This window comes from Nematolebias whitei, chromosome 2 (genome assembly GCF_014905685.2).
Source record: "Nematolebias whitei isolate Nwh7 chromosome 2, NemWhi1, whole genome shotgun sequence".
Classification (NCBI taxonomy): domain Eukaryota; kingdom Metazoa; phylum Chordata; class Actinopteri; order Cyprinodontiformes; family Rivulidae; genus Nematolebias; species Nematolebias whitei.
The window spans coordinates 29,727,052-29,744,785 of record NC_056499.1 but is presented as its reverse complement, the minus strand read 5'-3'; the positions used below and the strand labels follow the sequence as shown (position 1 = coordinate 29,744,785).

Sequence of the window (17,734 nt, the reverse complement as noted above, 5' to 3'; positions counted from 1 at the left end):
ATATATATATATGTGTGTGTGTGTGTGTGTGTGTGTGTGTACAGTATATATGTGAAGGCTTTATAAACCCTTCCCACACTCGCAGTGTTTTTAACAATGTTCTAAACACTCTAAACGAGCACAGTGAAAGAGAGAAAGGCTCGGTTTGGGTTGCACTTGATTATTTTAAATAAATAATCCATGCCACTCATGCAGCTCACTCAGGTATAAGACAGACCCGCCCCCTCCTTTCTTTTTACGAGGCTGTATGTTGCACGCCCGCCTGTTGTGTATCTCTGCTCTGCTGTCTTCTGCCTCAGAAAGAGAAAGGAGGGGGTGGCGGGGAGGGTGAGTGTGTCTGTCTTATACCTGAGTGAACTGCACTCAGCCATTCTCTCTCTCTCTTCTCTCTGCTCCCTGAGCAGTAGCAATAGGGAAAGACAGATCCCACCCTGCCCCCTCCTTTCTCTTTCTGAGGCGCACAGACTAAAATGCATTTGTTCTGTTTTTAAGGTTGTGGCTCGGAGGCCTGGCGTTTTCAACAAAGCTGGTTTCCAGGAGGTCTTCGACCCACCCCACTATGAGCTCTTTTCCCTCCGTGACAAGGAGATGTCTTCAGACATTGCTGACCTCTCTGAGGAGTTGGACAGCTTCCATAAAATGCGGCGCTCCTCCACCATGTCCCGCTGTGTCCACGAGCACCATTGCGGCTCACAAGGCTCTGTGGCTACGGGTGGTGGCAGCGTGAAGCACAGCCGAACCACCCTGAGCTCCATGGAGCTGTCCTACCACAACGACTTCTCCAAGCCCCCTCCCATGAAGACTTTCAACTCGACCTCCACCTACAAGAAGAGTTGCTACGGCTACAAGCAGCACTCACAGACTCACGACTGCGACCAGCAGGTCATCGAGGACCGTGTCACCGAGGAGATTCCGTGTGAGATTTACGGACGTGGTGCGACAGGACTGGGAGGTGGAGCCACAGGAGGTGCAATGGGAGGAGTGGGTGCATCGGGGATTGCCGGAGGAGGGATCGGAGGAGCCGTGGGGATTACAGGAGGAATGGCCATGGCTGGTGGGATGGGCATAGCAGGAGGCATTAGTATGGCAGGGCCTAGTGGCATCGCTGGAGGTATTGGTGGTGGAATGGCAGGAGCCTGTGGGACCCTCAGTATCCGTGGCAACAGCGCTCGCAACAGTACCACCATCGTTGACCCCCAGCAGCGCTCCATTTCCATGGACTTTTAGGTGGAGAGCAAAGAAACAGGGGAAAAGAAATGCACATTTCACTCTTCAAAACAAACAGTCCTGAACTGATCGTCCCTGCTTCCTTTCATAGTCTTCAAATAGTATTTACATTGTTTTTATTTAATTTAACACTCGAGGACCTCCCTTATAGTCAAACAGGGGCTTTGGATGAAAGGGAGGAATAAACTGAGGAAATGTAAGAGCAAGAAACCCAATGGGAACTCCTGCTTGTTCTCTTTGTGAAGGTGAGGACAGTGTGCAGACACCGTGTCTCTCTTCTGGTCCGACACTCTCCTAACGTCTGCTTCCATCAGAGATAACCAGAACATGAGCTCACTACACAAACTGGTCTCTGTTTGGTTAAAAAACTCAAAAGAAAGAGTAAGAGACTGAGGTTTTACATTTATTTACCTGCCATGCACAAATATATGATCTCTAGTGCATTCTCTAATAATTTATTCTTTTTTCTGTCAGTGTACTGTATTATCCCAACCAGTATCTATCCAGCCTCATAGTGATGCTTGGCTTCTAACTCTTGGACTTTAAATTGTTGCACAGATGTTTGATGAAGGTAGGTTATTAGTAAAGTGTTGAGGATGACGAGAAAGTTCCTCTTGTCAAAAATGACCAATAAAATACAATAATGACGATGTTCTATGATTATATTACCCTGTAGTTTTCATGGTTACGTCACACGAACAGGGATATGCTTCACTCTCCCCTCAGGATGAGCACATGCAGAGACTCTTATTTTGGTAAAAAAAATAAAAATACAGGGAAAAACAACTCTATTTCTGCTGTGAGTTTTATGGCGTGTGGACACGGGTCATGAGTGATCATGTATGGAATATAAAGTGTTTGTTTTTGAAACCTGAACCCAATTACGATAGCAAGAAAAGAAAAAAAAAACAATTATTTGCTTATTTCCCCCTTTGACCTGTGTAAGACAAGCACAACCTGTTCCCCTGAGTGCCACATGTAGCCTGTATTAGACTCATTATGATTTTAACCACTGATTGTATAATTTCATTCTGTTGAATTAAACAAGAGCTGATTCACATCTTTGAGGGTTTTTTTTTTGTGTGTCTCATTCCCTGTAAATAAGGAACAAAAATAATACAATGTGTGGTCAAGGTATATAGTCTTTGACATGCAGAGCATCCTATGCAAAGCGCTTCTCTTGGATTTGAACATGCAGAGGCGTTTCGGGCTTCATTTATTCACTGAATTGTGTGACGCTGCTTGAATGCGCAGGATTCAAGGCTGACAAATTCCCATTTCCACTTATGAACAAAATAAATTAAGATGGCTTAGATTCTCCTGCCTGTCGCACGTTTGAATGAATCCTTGCAGCCTTTTCCCTTCCCTCCCCCCTCCTGCGCTGTCACTACACATTTGTCCCAACAGAAGCTCGAGGCATGTTTTTAAAACACGTGACCTTCAGATATGGTTTTGTGTGTTTGACTCTGGTGTCCTCAGAGGATGAATTAAGAAAATAACCTTTTTGGTTTGATCATTAGTATTAGCATCTTGTACGTTAAATTATTTAGAAAACAAAAATCCATGAGAGCATTATGTTTTAATCCATAACTTGTCACTATAACAAGTGTGCTGTTTTGTTCAGTTTATGCATTTATCTGGAGTTTTCATAGTTTATTATGTTTTCAATAGATTTAAACATGATTTTTCCTGTTTTTATTGCTCTTATATCTGGCAGAATCATACAGTTTGCCGGTAATACAACAGTGCCACCAGCAGGCAGACTGAAACGTAGATGAGTTTAAAAACAATCCAGTCTCCAGCAGATTTATTAAGAAAATAAGAGTTTTGGTTCTTCTTTTTATTTGTAGTTTTTTTTTCTCCATAAATAATGTTTTATAAAGAAAAGTATGTTGAATTTTATGACACACAGATAAATGGATGGAATGATGGAGTCCTGGCAGTTTTATAATTCTTAGGGGCTGAAGAACTGCAACAATCATGAGCTCTAAGATCATTGCTGATGTCTTTCCATCTTGACGGTATCCTCAATTCCATTCAGTTAATTTACATAGCACCATGTCACAACAGACGTTTTCTCAAGGCACCGCACAAAAACATTCACATACATAAAAAACAATCAGTGAATTTATGTATCTAAGGAGCCAGCAGATTGTGTTGAGTCTTCACTTCGTCACAGTCTCACATCCTGAGCAAGCACAAAGGCAGCAGTGGAAAGGAAAAACTCTCCTTTAACAGGAAGAAACCTCCAACTGAGCCAGGCTCAGGACGAGCGGCCATCTGCTTCAACCAGATGAAAAAACACTTTGTTTCTCCACAGCAGCTAACTTACGACTTTTTAAAGGTATTCAAACTGACTGATGATTGGCTAATCAATGCATTTGATTAGCTGTAAATTACTTCAAAATTGCTTCACCAATATGGCCGCTCTCAACCGAGCCACAGCTTCACAGGCTCCTGGTGAACTCAATCTTTTTTATCAACAAAGTCCGTGCTCAATAATCCAGGTATACAATCCAACATTTTTCTATCAGGTCATCTGGACAGTTTATTTTTTTTGTGCTGAAACGTTTCGCCTTCGATCCAGAAGGCTTCATCAGTCAAGGAAACACACAACAAAACTGATTTTTCCCCCAACAGCTTACTCCAAAGTGGAAAAAACCAGTTCTCCTTGTGATAAGATGGTCTCTTTGGTACGCCCCCTCCTCCATTGCCGGCCCTCTTCCTTGTTGACAGTCATGTCAAACTGGTTGAAAACAACAAAGTCCATGCTCAATAATCCAGGTATAAAATCCAATATTTTTTAGTCAGGTCATCTGGACAGTTTCTTTTTTTTTTTTTTTTTGTCCATGGGGCCAACGGGACTATGTTGCTAAGATAACCTCACAATCTTTTTATGTTCCTGTTGCTTTTGTTTTAACTTTTTTTGCACCTACACTGCATGTGCACGGTACGGGTATGACCCGAGACGCACTTGTGGAGTTTACTGTGTCGCTGCCTTGTGCCATCATGGTTTTGTCCTTCCAGGCTCAGGCTCAGGCCTGTCATGGCAGCTGTCTCTATGATCCTCCATCTGCCTGCACGGACCAAACTCTATGGACCTGTTCGGTTCCACGGGGAAACCTTGGATGGTCTCCGTCTGCCAGATCCGATTCTGGAGGGCAGTCTGGGAGGCAGCTGCTGCGGGCCTTATTGTTGTCATGCTGCTGAAGGGACCTGCTAACGAGACCTGCTAATGCTGCTAACAACACCACGCCGCTAACAGTACCATGGGGCCAACGGGACTATTGCCCCTTTTGCACCGCCCCTAATAAGCCCCAATTCAGGGCAGCCCACCACAGAAAGAACCCTTTTGCACCAGCCCTTTAGCTAGTACATTTAGCTGATTTGAGTCTGATTCAGGACCTCTTTCCGTTGCTAAGATAACCTCACTGTCATCAGAACCACTCTACCAATAGGACCATGCTGCTGTAGATTGATTTCTTGTTCACTTTTGGTGCCTTGTTTCTGTATTTTTGTTGCATGCTTTGAATAAACCCCAGTTTATGTTGGTTTGGGGGTCGGCTCCGAGCCTGACTCCGCTCTCATTAGCGTGTAAATTATAGCTGAACAGAACCTATGAGAATCTGCTGCTGTTGTTCGGTGTATTGTTTTGCATTATTAGTGGCTCTTAAAATCTTAAGAACTTACGGTAGACCTTTTAGCGTTGGGCGTTCATTTAGCGTATATCTTAGTTTATATAGATCCTTATTTACTGTTTCTTTTACACTTTATATTTTTGCTATTGTTGGATGTAAATGGAACCCTGTGTGTACAATTTCGTTCCACCTCATGTATCACATGTGATGCAAATGACAATAAAGAACCTTGAGTCCTTGAATCCTTGAATTACTCACATAACTGCTATGGAAGCAGGACTTGGTAGTAAAATTGTTTTAATCCTGTTCTGAAGATTAAAGCCACAAAAACTTGAAAAATAAAAGTTTCAATTGAATTTACTGTATATAAAGCACTGAAAAGGTGTGTCTAATCCTCATTAATACCATTTGGTGTCAAAGTTTGTGATTTATCATTAAACTTCATATCTTTTCATAATATATATTGAAAGTGTTGCCCTTGTTCTGAAGAGGAAGAGAAACCATATTTATGTCATAAATCTGAAGAGCATGTGCTGCACCCAGAAAACTGGAAGAATAAACGAGTCAACATGAAAAGGATTTTTGGTCTAAATCTTATCCTAAAGGAACATGAACACTATCTTTAGCTATAGTCAACTGGTTCAAATTATTCAACATCAGCTGGGTTTTATTGATTTATTTTATTTTTGTGGAGACTTCAGAGAAAAGCAGCGGGACCAGATGGAGTCTCTGAAAGGAGCAAAGCTACTCAGAATCCTCTTCATCCACTGCAGTCTATGGTCCTCATGAAGTCGGCTACGGTCATCTCAGAACCAAAAACAAATCCACTATCGCCTGCTCACCCTCACCTGACCATCACCAAGTGGTTTTAAGAGACTCATCCTTTCCCACTGCTTCTGCACTGGTCTTGACCAACATCTGTTTGCATCCTGTACAGATTGACAGCTGTTTGCACAGCTTACACATCTGAATCAGAAAAACACTGGCGTAAGAACTGCTTGTGGATTTCATCTCAGCTTTGTGTGTACAGCTATTCCCCGTAAACTTGTGCAGAAATGGACCAGCCGTAAACCAGGCAGTTCACTGTGTGCATGAATAATGAGCTTCATGAGCATCGAGCTCAGACTTCAGCCACTGCACTACATACATCTCCACCAGGTGGGAAAGGCACAACCTCATTTTCCTCATCCTGGGCCTTGCTGAGCATCTTCTTCTACCAGCCAGTAATAGAAGACCTCCTGAAAAGGGAAGACTTCTTAAAGTCCTCATTCTTCCCAGACATCATTTGTGCTCCCTAAAAAACCCTATTCCAGATGTTTCCCATTCATACTTCTTACATTTAGATTTTAGCTGTTCGTTTAGCGTTTAGCATTTATCTTAGTGTATATCTTAGATCCTTACATAGGCCTACTGTCCCTTTTATACTATATTTTTTGCTATTTTGGGCGTAGCTGGGGCCATGGGTACACAATTTCACTCCACCTCATGTGCCACGTGTGATGCGAATGACAATAAATGAACTTGAACTTGATTTCTGTTGCCCCATCTACACTTTTTAAAGATGTGTTGTTGCAATAAAGTTAAAAATTAGTTTAATTTTATTTAGTCAATTTAAAAAAAAAAAAAACATCTCACTTTATTGTAAAGAAAAGTCTGTCGTCCTGGCGTTAAAAATAACATTAAATTCCTCAAGAAAATGCCAAAAATGTCACTGTGTCAGTGTGGAGGGATTGTTTTCTGCTGCCATTCGAAGCAGATGGCCGCTTGTCCTGAGTCTGGTTCTGCTGGAAGTTTCTTCCTCATGAGGGAGTTTTTCCTTTCCACTGTTGCCTTTATGCTTGCTTAGGATGGGAGACTGCAATGAAGTGAAAACCCAAAGCAATCTGCTGGCTCCTTTAGATAAATAGCCTGATACCCAGCCTGTTTCACACCTATCATATGGGAACAGAGGGGACTCATCTGTGAATTAGGTTAACAAAGACCTTAACAAACCCCTCCTGTGAGGTGTGATATGTCAATCTGCATATGTATGTGTTTCTTATCTCAGCTTTATAACCTGAACCCCACACGCTCTGCTCTTTGATTTGAGAAAGCTTCTCGGATGAGAAGGTAAACGTCTTCTCTTACAAATAAAGTCCAGTTGTTTTTGTCTTGAACATTTTTTAATTTAGATAAGTAACGTTATTAATTGAATTTTAATGTATGTGAATGTTTCTGTACATTGCCCTGAGACGATTTCTGTTGTGATTTGGCGCTATATAAATAAACTGAATTTAACTGAATTGCTCCTGCACCGTGAAAACAACCTCAAAACATGTGGCTAATTTTTGGTTAATTCCGGATATTAGCCGCGAGGCGGCAGCAGCGCGCACACAGATACCGGAACCCTCCCGGAAACTGAACCCCAACTCGAGCTGAACACCTTCCACCGGCTCCCTTCTCTTTGTCCCGTCCTCCTCCGCTCCGCGTCGAAGAAACATCCACAGCAGCAGCAACATCATGGCCAACGTAGCCGATACAAGACTATACGACATCCTGGGGGTGTCTCCGTCCGCCACCGAGAGTGAACTAAAGAAGGTAATTATACGGAAAGAGACGGATATATTGCAGCATCTGTAAACGCTTCAAAACGTTAAAAACGTTTCCAACCAGGAAATGCGTTGCTAAGCTCGTTTAGCTAATGCTAGGTTAGCTTGTTAGCATGTTAACTGGCCTGTAAAACTTCGGCTGTAAAAAAATTACTCATAGCGGCTGATTTTAATAGCAGACGACCAGTCGCTGTAAAGGTTTACCTCGCTGTATGACTTAATAGTTGTCAAGTAAAAAGTTAGTACTTGTAGCCCACACGTTTGAGCTAAATGTTAACCTCACGTTAGCTTTAGCCTAGCTTCCGGCTGTGTCGCGTTTTGATTTGTGTCCGGGCGTCGTAAGAACATCATGTTATTTAGTCGTTTTCCTTAAAAATTAGCGTCGACAAACGCTCAATCGACATGTGGTCAACAGCTAATAATTATATATTATGTTTTTAAAGAGACGAGTTTCTAGCTAAAGCAGAGCGGCTGATACGAAGGCTGAAAACCAAGAACACTGACCCGCGAGTCTTATTTAATAATGTAATATTGTAAATGTAACATTTTGTTCAGTCTCATCCTGCCAAGTCAACGTTTCCATGTCGTGCTCGTTTCCAAGCTGGTTAACTAGATTATGAGTCTGTTTTAATGGGTTAATTATTCAGCCAGCCCTTAAATTTATTGTCGGGTTATACTTTATCTTTATTAGATATGATGTTTAATATAAGTGTTGTACGCTTGTTTGTGCTGTTTCTTCTTGTTTCTGTGTTAGCATTTGACGCTACCTGGCGCAGCCTCGGTAACTAATGTTGGCAGTAAATTTGTCAGACATTTTGAGCAGCTCGATTTTGATTAAAACAGCAGGTTATTGTGTAATATTCATAAAACTGATAAACAGCTGTCAGACTAGTAAACTCTCCGGCCTTTAGTTGATGAAGAAATGTCTGAACCAGGTTGTTCTGTGAAGCTTTTGGCTGGCACATGTGGAGTTTAATCGTGTTAGCATTGATGTTTCCACATGTGATATAAACAGCAGCTTCCTGTTTAATGAGTCACATCTAACAAAAGATCAGCTGCCAGAGTAGGAAGTAACTTGTTTTTGTTGCTGTTCTTCTAGGCGTACCGTAAACTGGCAAAAGAATATCATCCTGACAAGAATCCAAATGCTGGTGACAAGGTGAGACAATGACAATCTCTGTCATTTATTTTAAACCGTCTGTGATAATTGTGGGTGACTTTAAAGAATGATGGTGAGTGTGTATGTAAATATATATATATATATATATATATATATATATATATATATATATATATATATATATATATATATATATTGTTGATGTCATTGGAAAGAGTAGACTGAATGGAATTAACTCATCGGTTGAGTTTGGCTGATTTTGTTTGCATACCAGATTATTTAGCTGGTATGCACAGAACAATCTCAAAAAGTTTTCAATTAATTTCGTGTGAAAATCATAAACTTGTTTGTCCAAATTAGATTAAACATGTTGTATGTAAGACTTTTCATATTCACATATTTGACTTTTCCTACTATTGCTATGTGTAATTTGTTAGTAGATACTGGCTTTTTTTTTTTTTCCCAAGTGAGCAGTTTCAGCAAATTAAATGTGTTGTCTTTTAATCACTGTCTTTTTTTTGGTCTGTGTCGTAACTTTTAACTTTTAAAATCTTTGGTTAAAAAAAGTGTTGTTATTTGTCAAAGTTAAATTACTGATTTGTGTAGTGCCATTCAACATTTAGCCTGTCTAAACGTAGAGTTGTAGGTAGTGATGGGATAATTACCCCGAGACTTCTGTTGCTCCTCCAGTGATTTGTGTCACTGTCACATGACCAGTGACGTTCAAGGGTACTGACGTCTTCCCTGCTTCTCTTTGTGTTTCATTTCTTCAAATTGTTTAGAAGCTGGATTTTTTTGTTTCAGTATATTTCAGTGCATTATGAGACAATTACTGCTGAACAGGTTTGACGCTTTTCAGTGGTTTGGCGCCATACAAGCTGTACGAGACGCATCATCATTATTCAAACATGATGGGTTGTGAGGAGATGGAGATCTGCAGAGTGAATTTGGTGTGATTTGGTGATTTTCATGGCCACTACAACCACTAGCGGAGTTCAGAAATTTGGGATCTATTTGGTCTTGTATCACAAAATAAGGTAGAATGTTAGTTTTTTTTTTTTTTTTTTTTTTTTTAACACTTAAAAAAAAAGTTTTTCAGTTCATCCAAACACCATGATCAGTTCCACTGGACTTTAATCCAGATTTTAAATCAAGCTTAAAGCTGTGAATGTCATTAGATTTATTCATTCAACCTTTATTTAGACAGGTAAATCCCATTGAGCCTCGAGGACTCATTTACAAGAGAGACCTGATTTCAACAAAGAATGATAACAATGGACAACAGCGACAACAATAAACAGTTATTAAAAAGTCATACTCCAGGGTTTTAAACAAATAGGATGGCTAAAAAAAAGGTAACAAAAAAACAGCTAGATTCTAAGGCGAATGTAGAAAAACTAAAAACAGGAACATGTCTGCGTTGGTCCCTGCCAGGTGTCCAGCAGATTCTTAAAGACACTTAAAGAGGTCAAGGTCGAGAGCTTCAAATCTTTTTGTAAGATATTCCAGGAAACAGGAGCGGAGTAGGAGAAGGCCCTTTTGCCTAGTTCAGTCCTCACTGAGGGAAAACACTGCAGGTAATAATGTCCTGAGAGCGCACGCTGTAGCTGCACTCACGCAGAGAAATGTAGGAGGAGATGTATGAAGGCAGCAGACCAAGAAGTGATTTAAAGATGAAAATGTACCAGTGAGAGTGTCTGCGTGAAGTTAATGATGTCCAGTTAACCAGTGAATACAGGGTGCAGTGGTGGGTACGATAATCACAGCCAGTTATGAATCTTAGTGCACCATGATAGACAGCATCCAACATCTGCAGGGTTCTTGTAGGAGCGTTCATGTAAATAATGTCACCGTAATCAATGGAGGGAAGGAAAGTCACAGTTACAAGGTGTTTCTTAGCATTCAAAGTTAGACGGGATCTGTTTCTGAAAAAGAAACCCAGTTTAACTTTCAGTTTCTTTACCAAGTTTTCCACATGGAGCTTAAAAGAGAGATGCGGGTCGACCAAGATACCCAAATATTTATAGGAATCAACAAACTCAATGTGGACACCATTTGAGGATGAAATCAGAGGAAGAACTGCAGGGACCAACTTCCTGTTTGAAAAAAGCATCCCTTTGGTTTTGTTGGCATTTAGGACAAGTTTGAGGCGGAACAAATCAGACTGGATGTTGTTGAATGCAGAATTCAAAAGCTGGAAAGCCTTAGCAACAGTTTTAGCTCGACAATAAACAACTGTGTCATCAGCATAGAAATGTATGGCTGCATCAGGGATGTTTTGACTTACATTATTATGTAGATTGTAAAGAGGGTGGGTCCTAAGACTGAGCCTTGTGGTACACCATTGTTGACTGTTAAATAACTGGAGGAAGTACCATTATGTTGAACACATTGCCTCCGGTCTGAAAGATAGTTAAAGAACCAACCAATGGTGTAAAATTTAGTTATTCGTTTATTAATTGATTGTGGGCGAGTGTGTCAACCCCTAAGTGTTTTTTTTTTGTTTTTTTTAACAAATGTATTTCTTTCAACAAAGATCTTAGTTGTACTACTTATTGTCTAAGAAGCATAATTTATTGATCAATGAAACACGAGACTGAGTGGTGTTTTCTCAACTTTACTTGCTGGCATGGGATTGAAATGTTGCCAGTGCTTCAGTCCTGCTCTTGCTGTGGCTTCAGTTGTCCACCTGATGTCTCCATCACTGAAACCTTAACGCTTTGCATCTTTTTCAGCACAATTGTAAGAAAGGCCTTGCCTGCCCATCACTAGCTCTAGGTTTTATTTTTGAAGGTGTAATTTGCCAGCAGTAGGGAGTGCTTTGTGGTGGTGGGTTCACTGACTGGAGAGGTAATCAGATTTTTGAGTGCCTTATCTGTCATTCACCTTGCATGTTTGTGAAACAGAAAATATGAGCAGCAGCAGTCACATCTGAAATCATCTGGAGTTCCTTTAGATACATACTGAGAGGGATTGTAAAAGTAAATGACCTGAAAGGAAGGGAATGTGTACTCCTGTGTGTTGTCAGAAGAAAGTAATGTTTACACTTATTGTATTTTTCCAGTGATGATGTCAAGTATGTGTCAATATGAACTTGTGCGATGGCTTTCCAAATCTAGTTTTTGTATTGATTCCCTAATTTTTTGTACAGTTAAATGTCATGTGAAGAAATAACCAGAGATAATGAAAATCAGTCTTCAAAAGTCTGTTTTCATTTGTCAGGCCACTGTGGTTCATCTGAAACCTCTTGTCGTTCATTGATTTCATCACCAGAGAAGTGATTTTTGTATTTACTTTGTATTCCTCTTTTTAAATTGTAGTTCAAAGAAATCAGCTTCGCCTACGAGGTGCTTACAAACCCTGAAAAGAAGGAACTATATGACCGCTGCGGAGAACAAGGCTTGCGGGAAGGAGGCGGGGGAGGTCCTGGGATGGAAGACATCTTCTCCCACATCTTTGGTGGTGGACTCTTTGGCTTCATGGGGGGACAAGGAAGCCGATCAAGGAACGGAGGGCGAAGGAGAGGCGAGGACATGGTCCATCCACTCAAGTAGGTTAAATGTCCTCATCTTTCACTCCACTGATGAGTTTGAGCTATTAACAGCTTCTAAATATTTCTCTTTCCACAGAGTCTCACTCGAGGACCTGTACAACGGGAAAACAACCAAACTACAGCTTAGCAAGAATGTACTGTGTAGTTCTTGTAATGGGTAAGTTATTATTGTAGTTCTCAGTCTGTCAGATTGACTCTTTATATTTTTAACAATAACCACCTCCTCTGTATGAATGCAGACAAGGAGGCAAGACGGGCGCTGTCCAGAAATGTACAACATGTAGGGGCCGTGGCATGCGCATCATGATCAGACAGCTGGCCCCAGGGATGGTCCAACAGATGCAGTCCGTGTGTACTGACTGTAATGGAGAAGGTAAAATCCACAGTGGCAGGACTACTGCGTTTCAGGTTTATATGTACCATATAAAGCTAAACCAGAAGAACCTAAAGTAACGTGAATGTTTCTGTCGTGTGCTTTCTTTACACCAGGTGAGGTTATCAGTGAGAAGGACCGCTGTAAAAAATGTGAAGGCAAGAAAGTCGTGAAGGAGGTAAAGATTCTGGAAGTACACGTGGACAAAGGCATGAAGCACAGCCAGAAAATTACCTTTGGAGGAGAAGCTGACCAGGCACCCAGCGTTGAACCCGGGGATATAGTTCTTGTCCTGCAGGAAAAGGAACATGAGGTACGTGGAGGAGTCTCCCAGCTCCGCTGCCTTTTTCATCTGATTCTTGTCTTTTGTAACCTTTAACACTTTGTGTGATTAAGAAGAAGCTGACGGAGAAGTTGATTACTTGTTACTTCTATTTCATTATTATGAAACACTTGAATTTCCCATCCGTGGGACAATAAAGGCTGTTTCTATTCTAAACCTTTGTGGAAATTAAACCACATGTTCAAAATATGTTTGAGAAGTTTTAATTCAAACTTCAAGACTGTATTGTTTTGTGTTTTTTTTTACTAAATAAAATTCTCAATGTAAAATTATTAAATGCGTGCTTCCATATAGTTTTATTTTCTATATCCACCTTGAACGGCAAAGAATAATGTTTTTTGGCCTTTTGACCTAATGTATAGTACTTTAAACTAGTTCACACCTCTAGAACCACGAACATCAGACCATGTACTAAAACTACATGTTCAAAAGGAGCTTGTTCCCTTTTGATCAGTGCTGCTATCTTATCTGTTTTCAGACGTTCCGGCGTGAGGGCAATGATCTCTTCATGGACCATAAGATTGGGCTCGTGGAGGCTCTGTGTGGCTTCCAGTTTATGCTGAAACACTTAGATGGAAGACAGATTGTTGTCAAGTACCCCGCTGGAAAAGTCATTGAACCAGGTTAATAAACTTTAACTTCTTTATTTCAAACATGTTCTCCATTAAATTGACCGCACTGTAACTGTCTGAAGCTTTGATGTTTTTGTTAAATAAAGGAATGTGTTAGACTGAGTGAGTTATCGTGCCAGACCAGATTCAAAATGCTGGACAGTGTTTTTCTTCAAAGTAATAGATCAGACAGTTTTGTCTGAAATCTGTGATTAAACCTGATGTGTTTTAACCAAACCATGCGTTTGTTTTTTACAGGCTCAGTCAGGGTGGTGCGAGGAGAGGGCATGCCTCAGTACAGAAACCCTTTTGAGAAGGGAGATCTGTTTATCAAATTTGATGTCCAGTTTCCTGACAACAACTGGATCAGCCCCGAAAAACTTGTGGTATGACAAGTTCCTTCTTTAAATGACCATGTTTGTCCTCGGAGCATCACGAGTGTCATCAAAGTAGAAGCAATCAGTAAAGCCATTCACAAGAAATTATAATTTTTTTTTTTTTTTTACTTCAGCATTACCCTTGATCTAAAATTTAAAAACCCAGCTTTTCTCTGTGCAGTAAAAGTGTTCATCTACAGTTTAGTCATCCATAAAGTTTTCTTGAACCTGTTTGCAAGAAACTGCTCAACGTGCTGCAGCGATGCCACTATCACAGAATAAATGGGTGAAATGTTAAATGCTGAACATTATCTTTTACACTGGTGATTCATGCTGGTAAAATGAGTCATAGTGAGGAATTTATCAATATCAAGTTTTTATTTTCAAATTCTTCATCTCTGAAGCTTTAAATTGAGACATCCTTTGTTGAAATTGGACAATTCAGCATCTGGCTAACAAGCAAATTTTATTATTGAGAGTGCTGGTTTAAAATCTTGATTTTTATTTGTCTATAAAGATGCAAATGGGGGGTAGACTACAATAGCTCTTACACAAATCTCAGTTGTGGCAAAAATCTATATCAACTCATTTAGCTCAGCAGCCTGTTTTCATTCTGCCTGTTTGGAACGCACATTAAGTTGATTAAAGCTCGGCTTCTTTCAGTTCTGTGATCCTGTTGTATTCTTAATTAAATTATGTTCAACGTGTACCACGTAGGAGCTGGAGGACATGCTTCCCTCAAGGTCAGACGCACCGATGATCAGCGGCGACACAGAGGAGGTTGACCTGCAAGATTACGACGCGAGCCAGGGCTCATCATCAGGCGGCCGTCGAGAGGCGTACAACGACAGCTCAGATGATGAAAGCAGCCACCATGGACCTGGAGTACAGTGTGCTCATCAGTAATCTTCTCTGTTTCTCACACACACACACATACATCCCAGTCTACTTATGAAAAAAAATGGATTGGCTGCAGAATAACGAGGCTTAAATGTTGTTGTGGTTGGGGCATCAAGAAGTTTTTCATCTCGTCACCTGTTATGAATCCAGTCTTTTCATCTAATGGGCGCTTCAAAGCAGAAAGAAAAATGCTTCTTGATTTTCGAGTGTGCGACTTGTATTTTGTTTGTTTTCATAGTATTTACAATAATTTAAAACTAATGAGCGTACAGAGAAAGCAGCTGAGCAATGTGACGTAGTTTCTTTGTATCATTCGTTCGTGGACTAATCCACTCGGCACCAGTTTGTTTCTGAATTTTACACCTTTTTTTTGTTTTTTTTCTTTTATAGGATTTTAATTGTTTTTTCCTTTTACATTTTAATTGAAGAAATTTCATTGTGTATATTATTTAAGTGGTTGGTAAGCTGCATCAGCCACTGTATTCTGAACAGCAAAAAAATTTTTTTTTAAAAAAGGAGCAAAAATCTTTGGTCAAAACAAGCAAAAAAAAAAAAACCATAGTCCATGTGCATGTAAAAAGCTTTGGTTCTTGCACTTACTGAACATAAAGTAACACCCTTAAGAAATGTCTAAGATTATTATTGTTCAATAAATTGTTGAAATATCAAGTTTCGTCTTTAGTGCCTTGCTTTTTTTTTTTTTTTTTAAAGAAGAAAGAATCCTACAAAAGTAGCCTACTTGCAGAGAAAGTTTATAGAAATTGTTCAGTTGTAAATTAGTACATTACGTATGTAAAAACCAATTTGCTTTTTCTACAGGAGACACGGTCAAAAAGTCAGTGCATTTGAAAACGTAACATTAAAAAAGTGATTTTCAAAATCCGTTTTGTACATTAAAGTAAACTCAAGCTTCAAGACCTTGTGTGGGGCTTCAACCTTAACATCTGCTTTTTGGTTTTCTAAACGTTTCAGTAAAAATAGACCTAGACAACATAAAATGTCTAGGTCTTTGTATTATTACTAAACCTACCAATTACAGTACAATTTATATTTTATTGATCTTTATTTTACCAGGCAGCACGGTAGAGCTGCCGCCTCAGCGAGGAGGTCACTGTCAGCCTCACATCCCAAATGAGTTGAAAAGGAGGTGCAGAGCAGGAGCGAAGAAGAAAGAACCATCTCTTCCATTGAGCATGATGGGCAATGTGAGATTGCTGGGAAACAAGTTCGATGAACTTCAAGCCCTAACAAGGACCCATCCAGAGTATCGGGAATGCAGTGTTGCGCTTCACTGAGACATGGCTGAAGGATCATATCCCTGACTCCAGCATCTTCCTGCCACGCTTTCTGACCGAATGAGCAGATAGAGATTTAAAGAGGAGTGGCAAAAGAAAAGGAGGTGGGCAGTGCTTGTGAACAACAGATGATGTAATCCAGGATGTCACGGTGTCTCAGCAGTCCAGATACTGAACTGTTAGTAAGTTGTTGTCCATTTTATAGTTCACCATTGTTATTTTGGCACTTGTTTACATTCCACCCAATGCTGTTGCCATGTGATGTCATCAGCTCCGAGGTTGCTAAGCTACAGACACAACACCCTAGTGTGTTTGTTGCAATATTGGGATTTTAATCATGTTTCATTCTCTGCTACACTTCCGATATTCCAATAGTTTGTCAGCTGCTCTACCAGAGAAAACGAAACGCTGAACTTGTTTTATGCAAATGTCAAGGATTTATACATCGCTAAAGCAAGACCCCGTCTTGGCAAATCAGATTACAATCTTGTGTGTCTCTGCTCAAAATATAAACCCCTTGTTCAGAGACAACCTGCAATAAAGAGAATAGTAAGAAAATGGTCAACGGAAGCTGAAGAAGCCTTGTGGGGTTGTTTTGAGGCTACAGACTGGGATACGCTGTGCCAGCCTCATGGAGAGGACATCAATTACATGACTTAAGTGTGTGACTGACTATATAAACTTCTGTGTAAACACCACCAGAACAGTGAGATGCTTCCCCAATAACAAACCCTGGATCACCACTGACCTGAAGGAACTGCTAAACCAGGAAAAAAAGAGCCTTCAGGGAGGGGGACGGAATTTTTGAGCAGTACACAGAAGCAATGAAAAGTCAAGATAAGAAACAGCAAGGACGTGTACAAAAAAAAAAGCTGGAGAGCAAGCGCCAGCAGAACAATATCAGAGAGGTGTGTTCGGGGATGAAAAAGATCGCAGGCTTCAAGCAAAAGGAGGATCGGAATGATGGAAGACTGGACAGAGCTAATGGAACTGAACACGTTCTTCAATAGGTTCAGTTCAGGAACAAGCTCAGCATCCTCCTCTCTTGCCCAAAGCCAATCAGATATACCACCCTCCTTTGACCAAAGGCTGTCCTGTCACACCTCAAATACTGTATCTACCACCTCAGTCATGGACCCTTCTTCTATATATTGGTCTTTAACCAAATCAGAAGATGCTGATACCTCCTTTGCCTCCCCCCTCTGCGTCTCCAGAAGTCAGGTGAGGAAACAGCTGGAGAGACTGAACCAGAATAAGGCTGCAGGTCCAGATGGTGTCAGTCCCAGAGTCCTGAATGTCTGTGTAGAGCAGCTCTGTGGGGTTCTGCAGCACCTCTTCAACCTTAGCCTGACCCAGGAAAAGGTTCCAGTGTTGTGGAAAACATCCTGTCTTGTTCCAGTGCCAAAGAAAACACACCCATCAGTCCTCAATGACTATAGACCTGTTGCCCTGACATCCCACATCATGAAGGTCCTAGAGAGACTTCTGTTGACCCACCTGACTAAACAAACAAATACATATCAAGACCCACTGCAGTTTGCTTATCAGCGTGGACTTGGAGTTGAAGATGCCATCATACACCTGCTTCAGCAAACTCACTGTCATCTAGAAAAGGCAGACGGCACTGTGAGAGTCATGTTCTTTGATTTCTCCAGTGCATTAAACACAATCCAGCCTGATTTGCTTTGTCAGAAACTCCAGAAGACTCA

The 17,734-nt window shown here is 40.7% G+C and overlaps 2 protein-coding genes across 2 annotated transcripts in view; both read left to right on the top strand.

Annotated features, from left to right (window-relative positions):
- Window positions 1-2,273, top strand: part of LOC119423822 (neuropilin and tolloid-like protein 2) — a 32,628-nt gene extending 30,355 nt beyond the window's left edge. Inside the window, exon 10 of the mRNA XM_037691238.1 lies at window positions 493-2,273. Coding sequence (XP_037547166.1) covers window positions 493-1,227 — 735 coding nt within the window. The 3' untranslated portion in view covers window positions 1,228-2,273. The remainder of the gene's footprint in view (window positions 1-492) is intronic.
- Window positions 2,274-7,246: 4,973 nt separating this feature from the next.
- Window positions 7,247-15,334, top strand: dnaja2a (DnaJ heat shock protein family (Hsp40) member A2a). Its single transcript, XM_037697621.1, has 9 exons — window positions 7,247-7,442; window positions 8,553-8,612; window positions 11,894-12,123; window positions 12,203-12,283; window positions 12,366-12,499; window positions 12,616-12,812; window positions 13,321-13,465; window positions 13,712-13,839; window positions 14,548-15,334. Exons 1-9 carry the CDS (start codon window positions 7,365-7,367, stop codon window positions 14,734-14,736), a joined length of 1,242 nt encoding a protein of 413 aa, XP_037553549.1. The 5' UTR covers window positions 7,247-7,364; the 3' UTR covers window positions 14,737-15,334.
- Window positions 15,335-17,734: the final 2,400 nt, after the last annotated feature.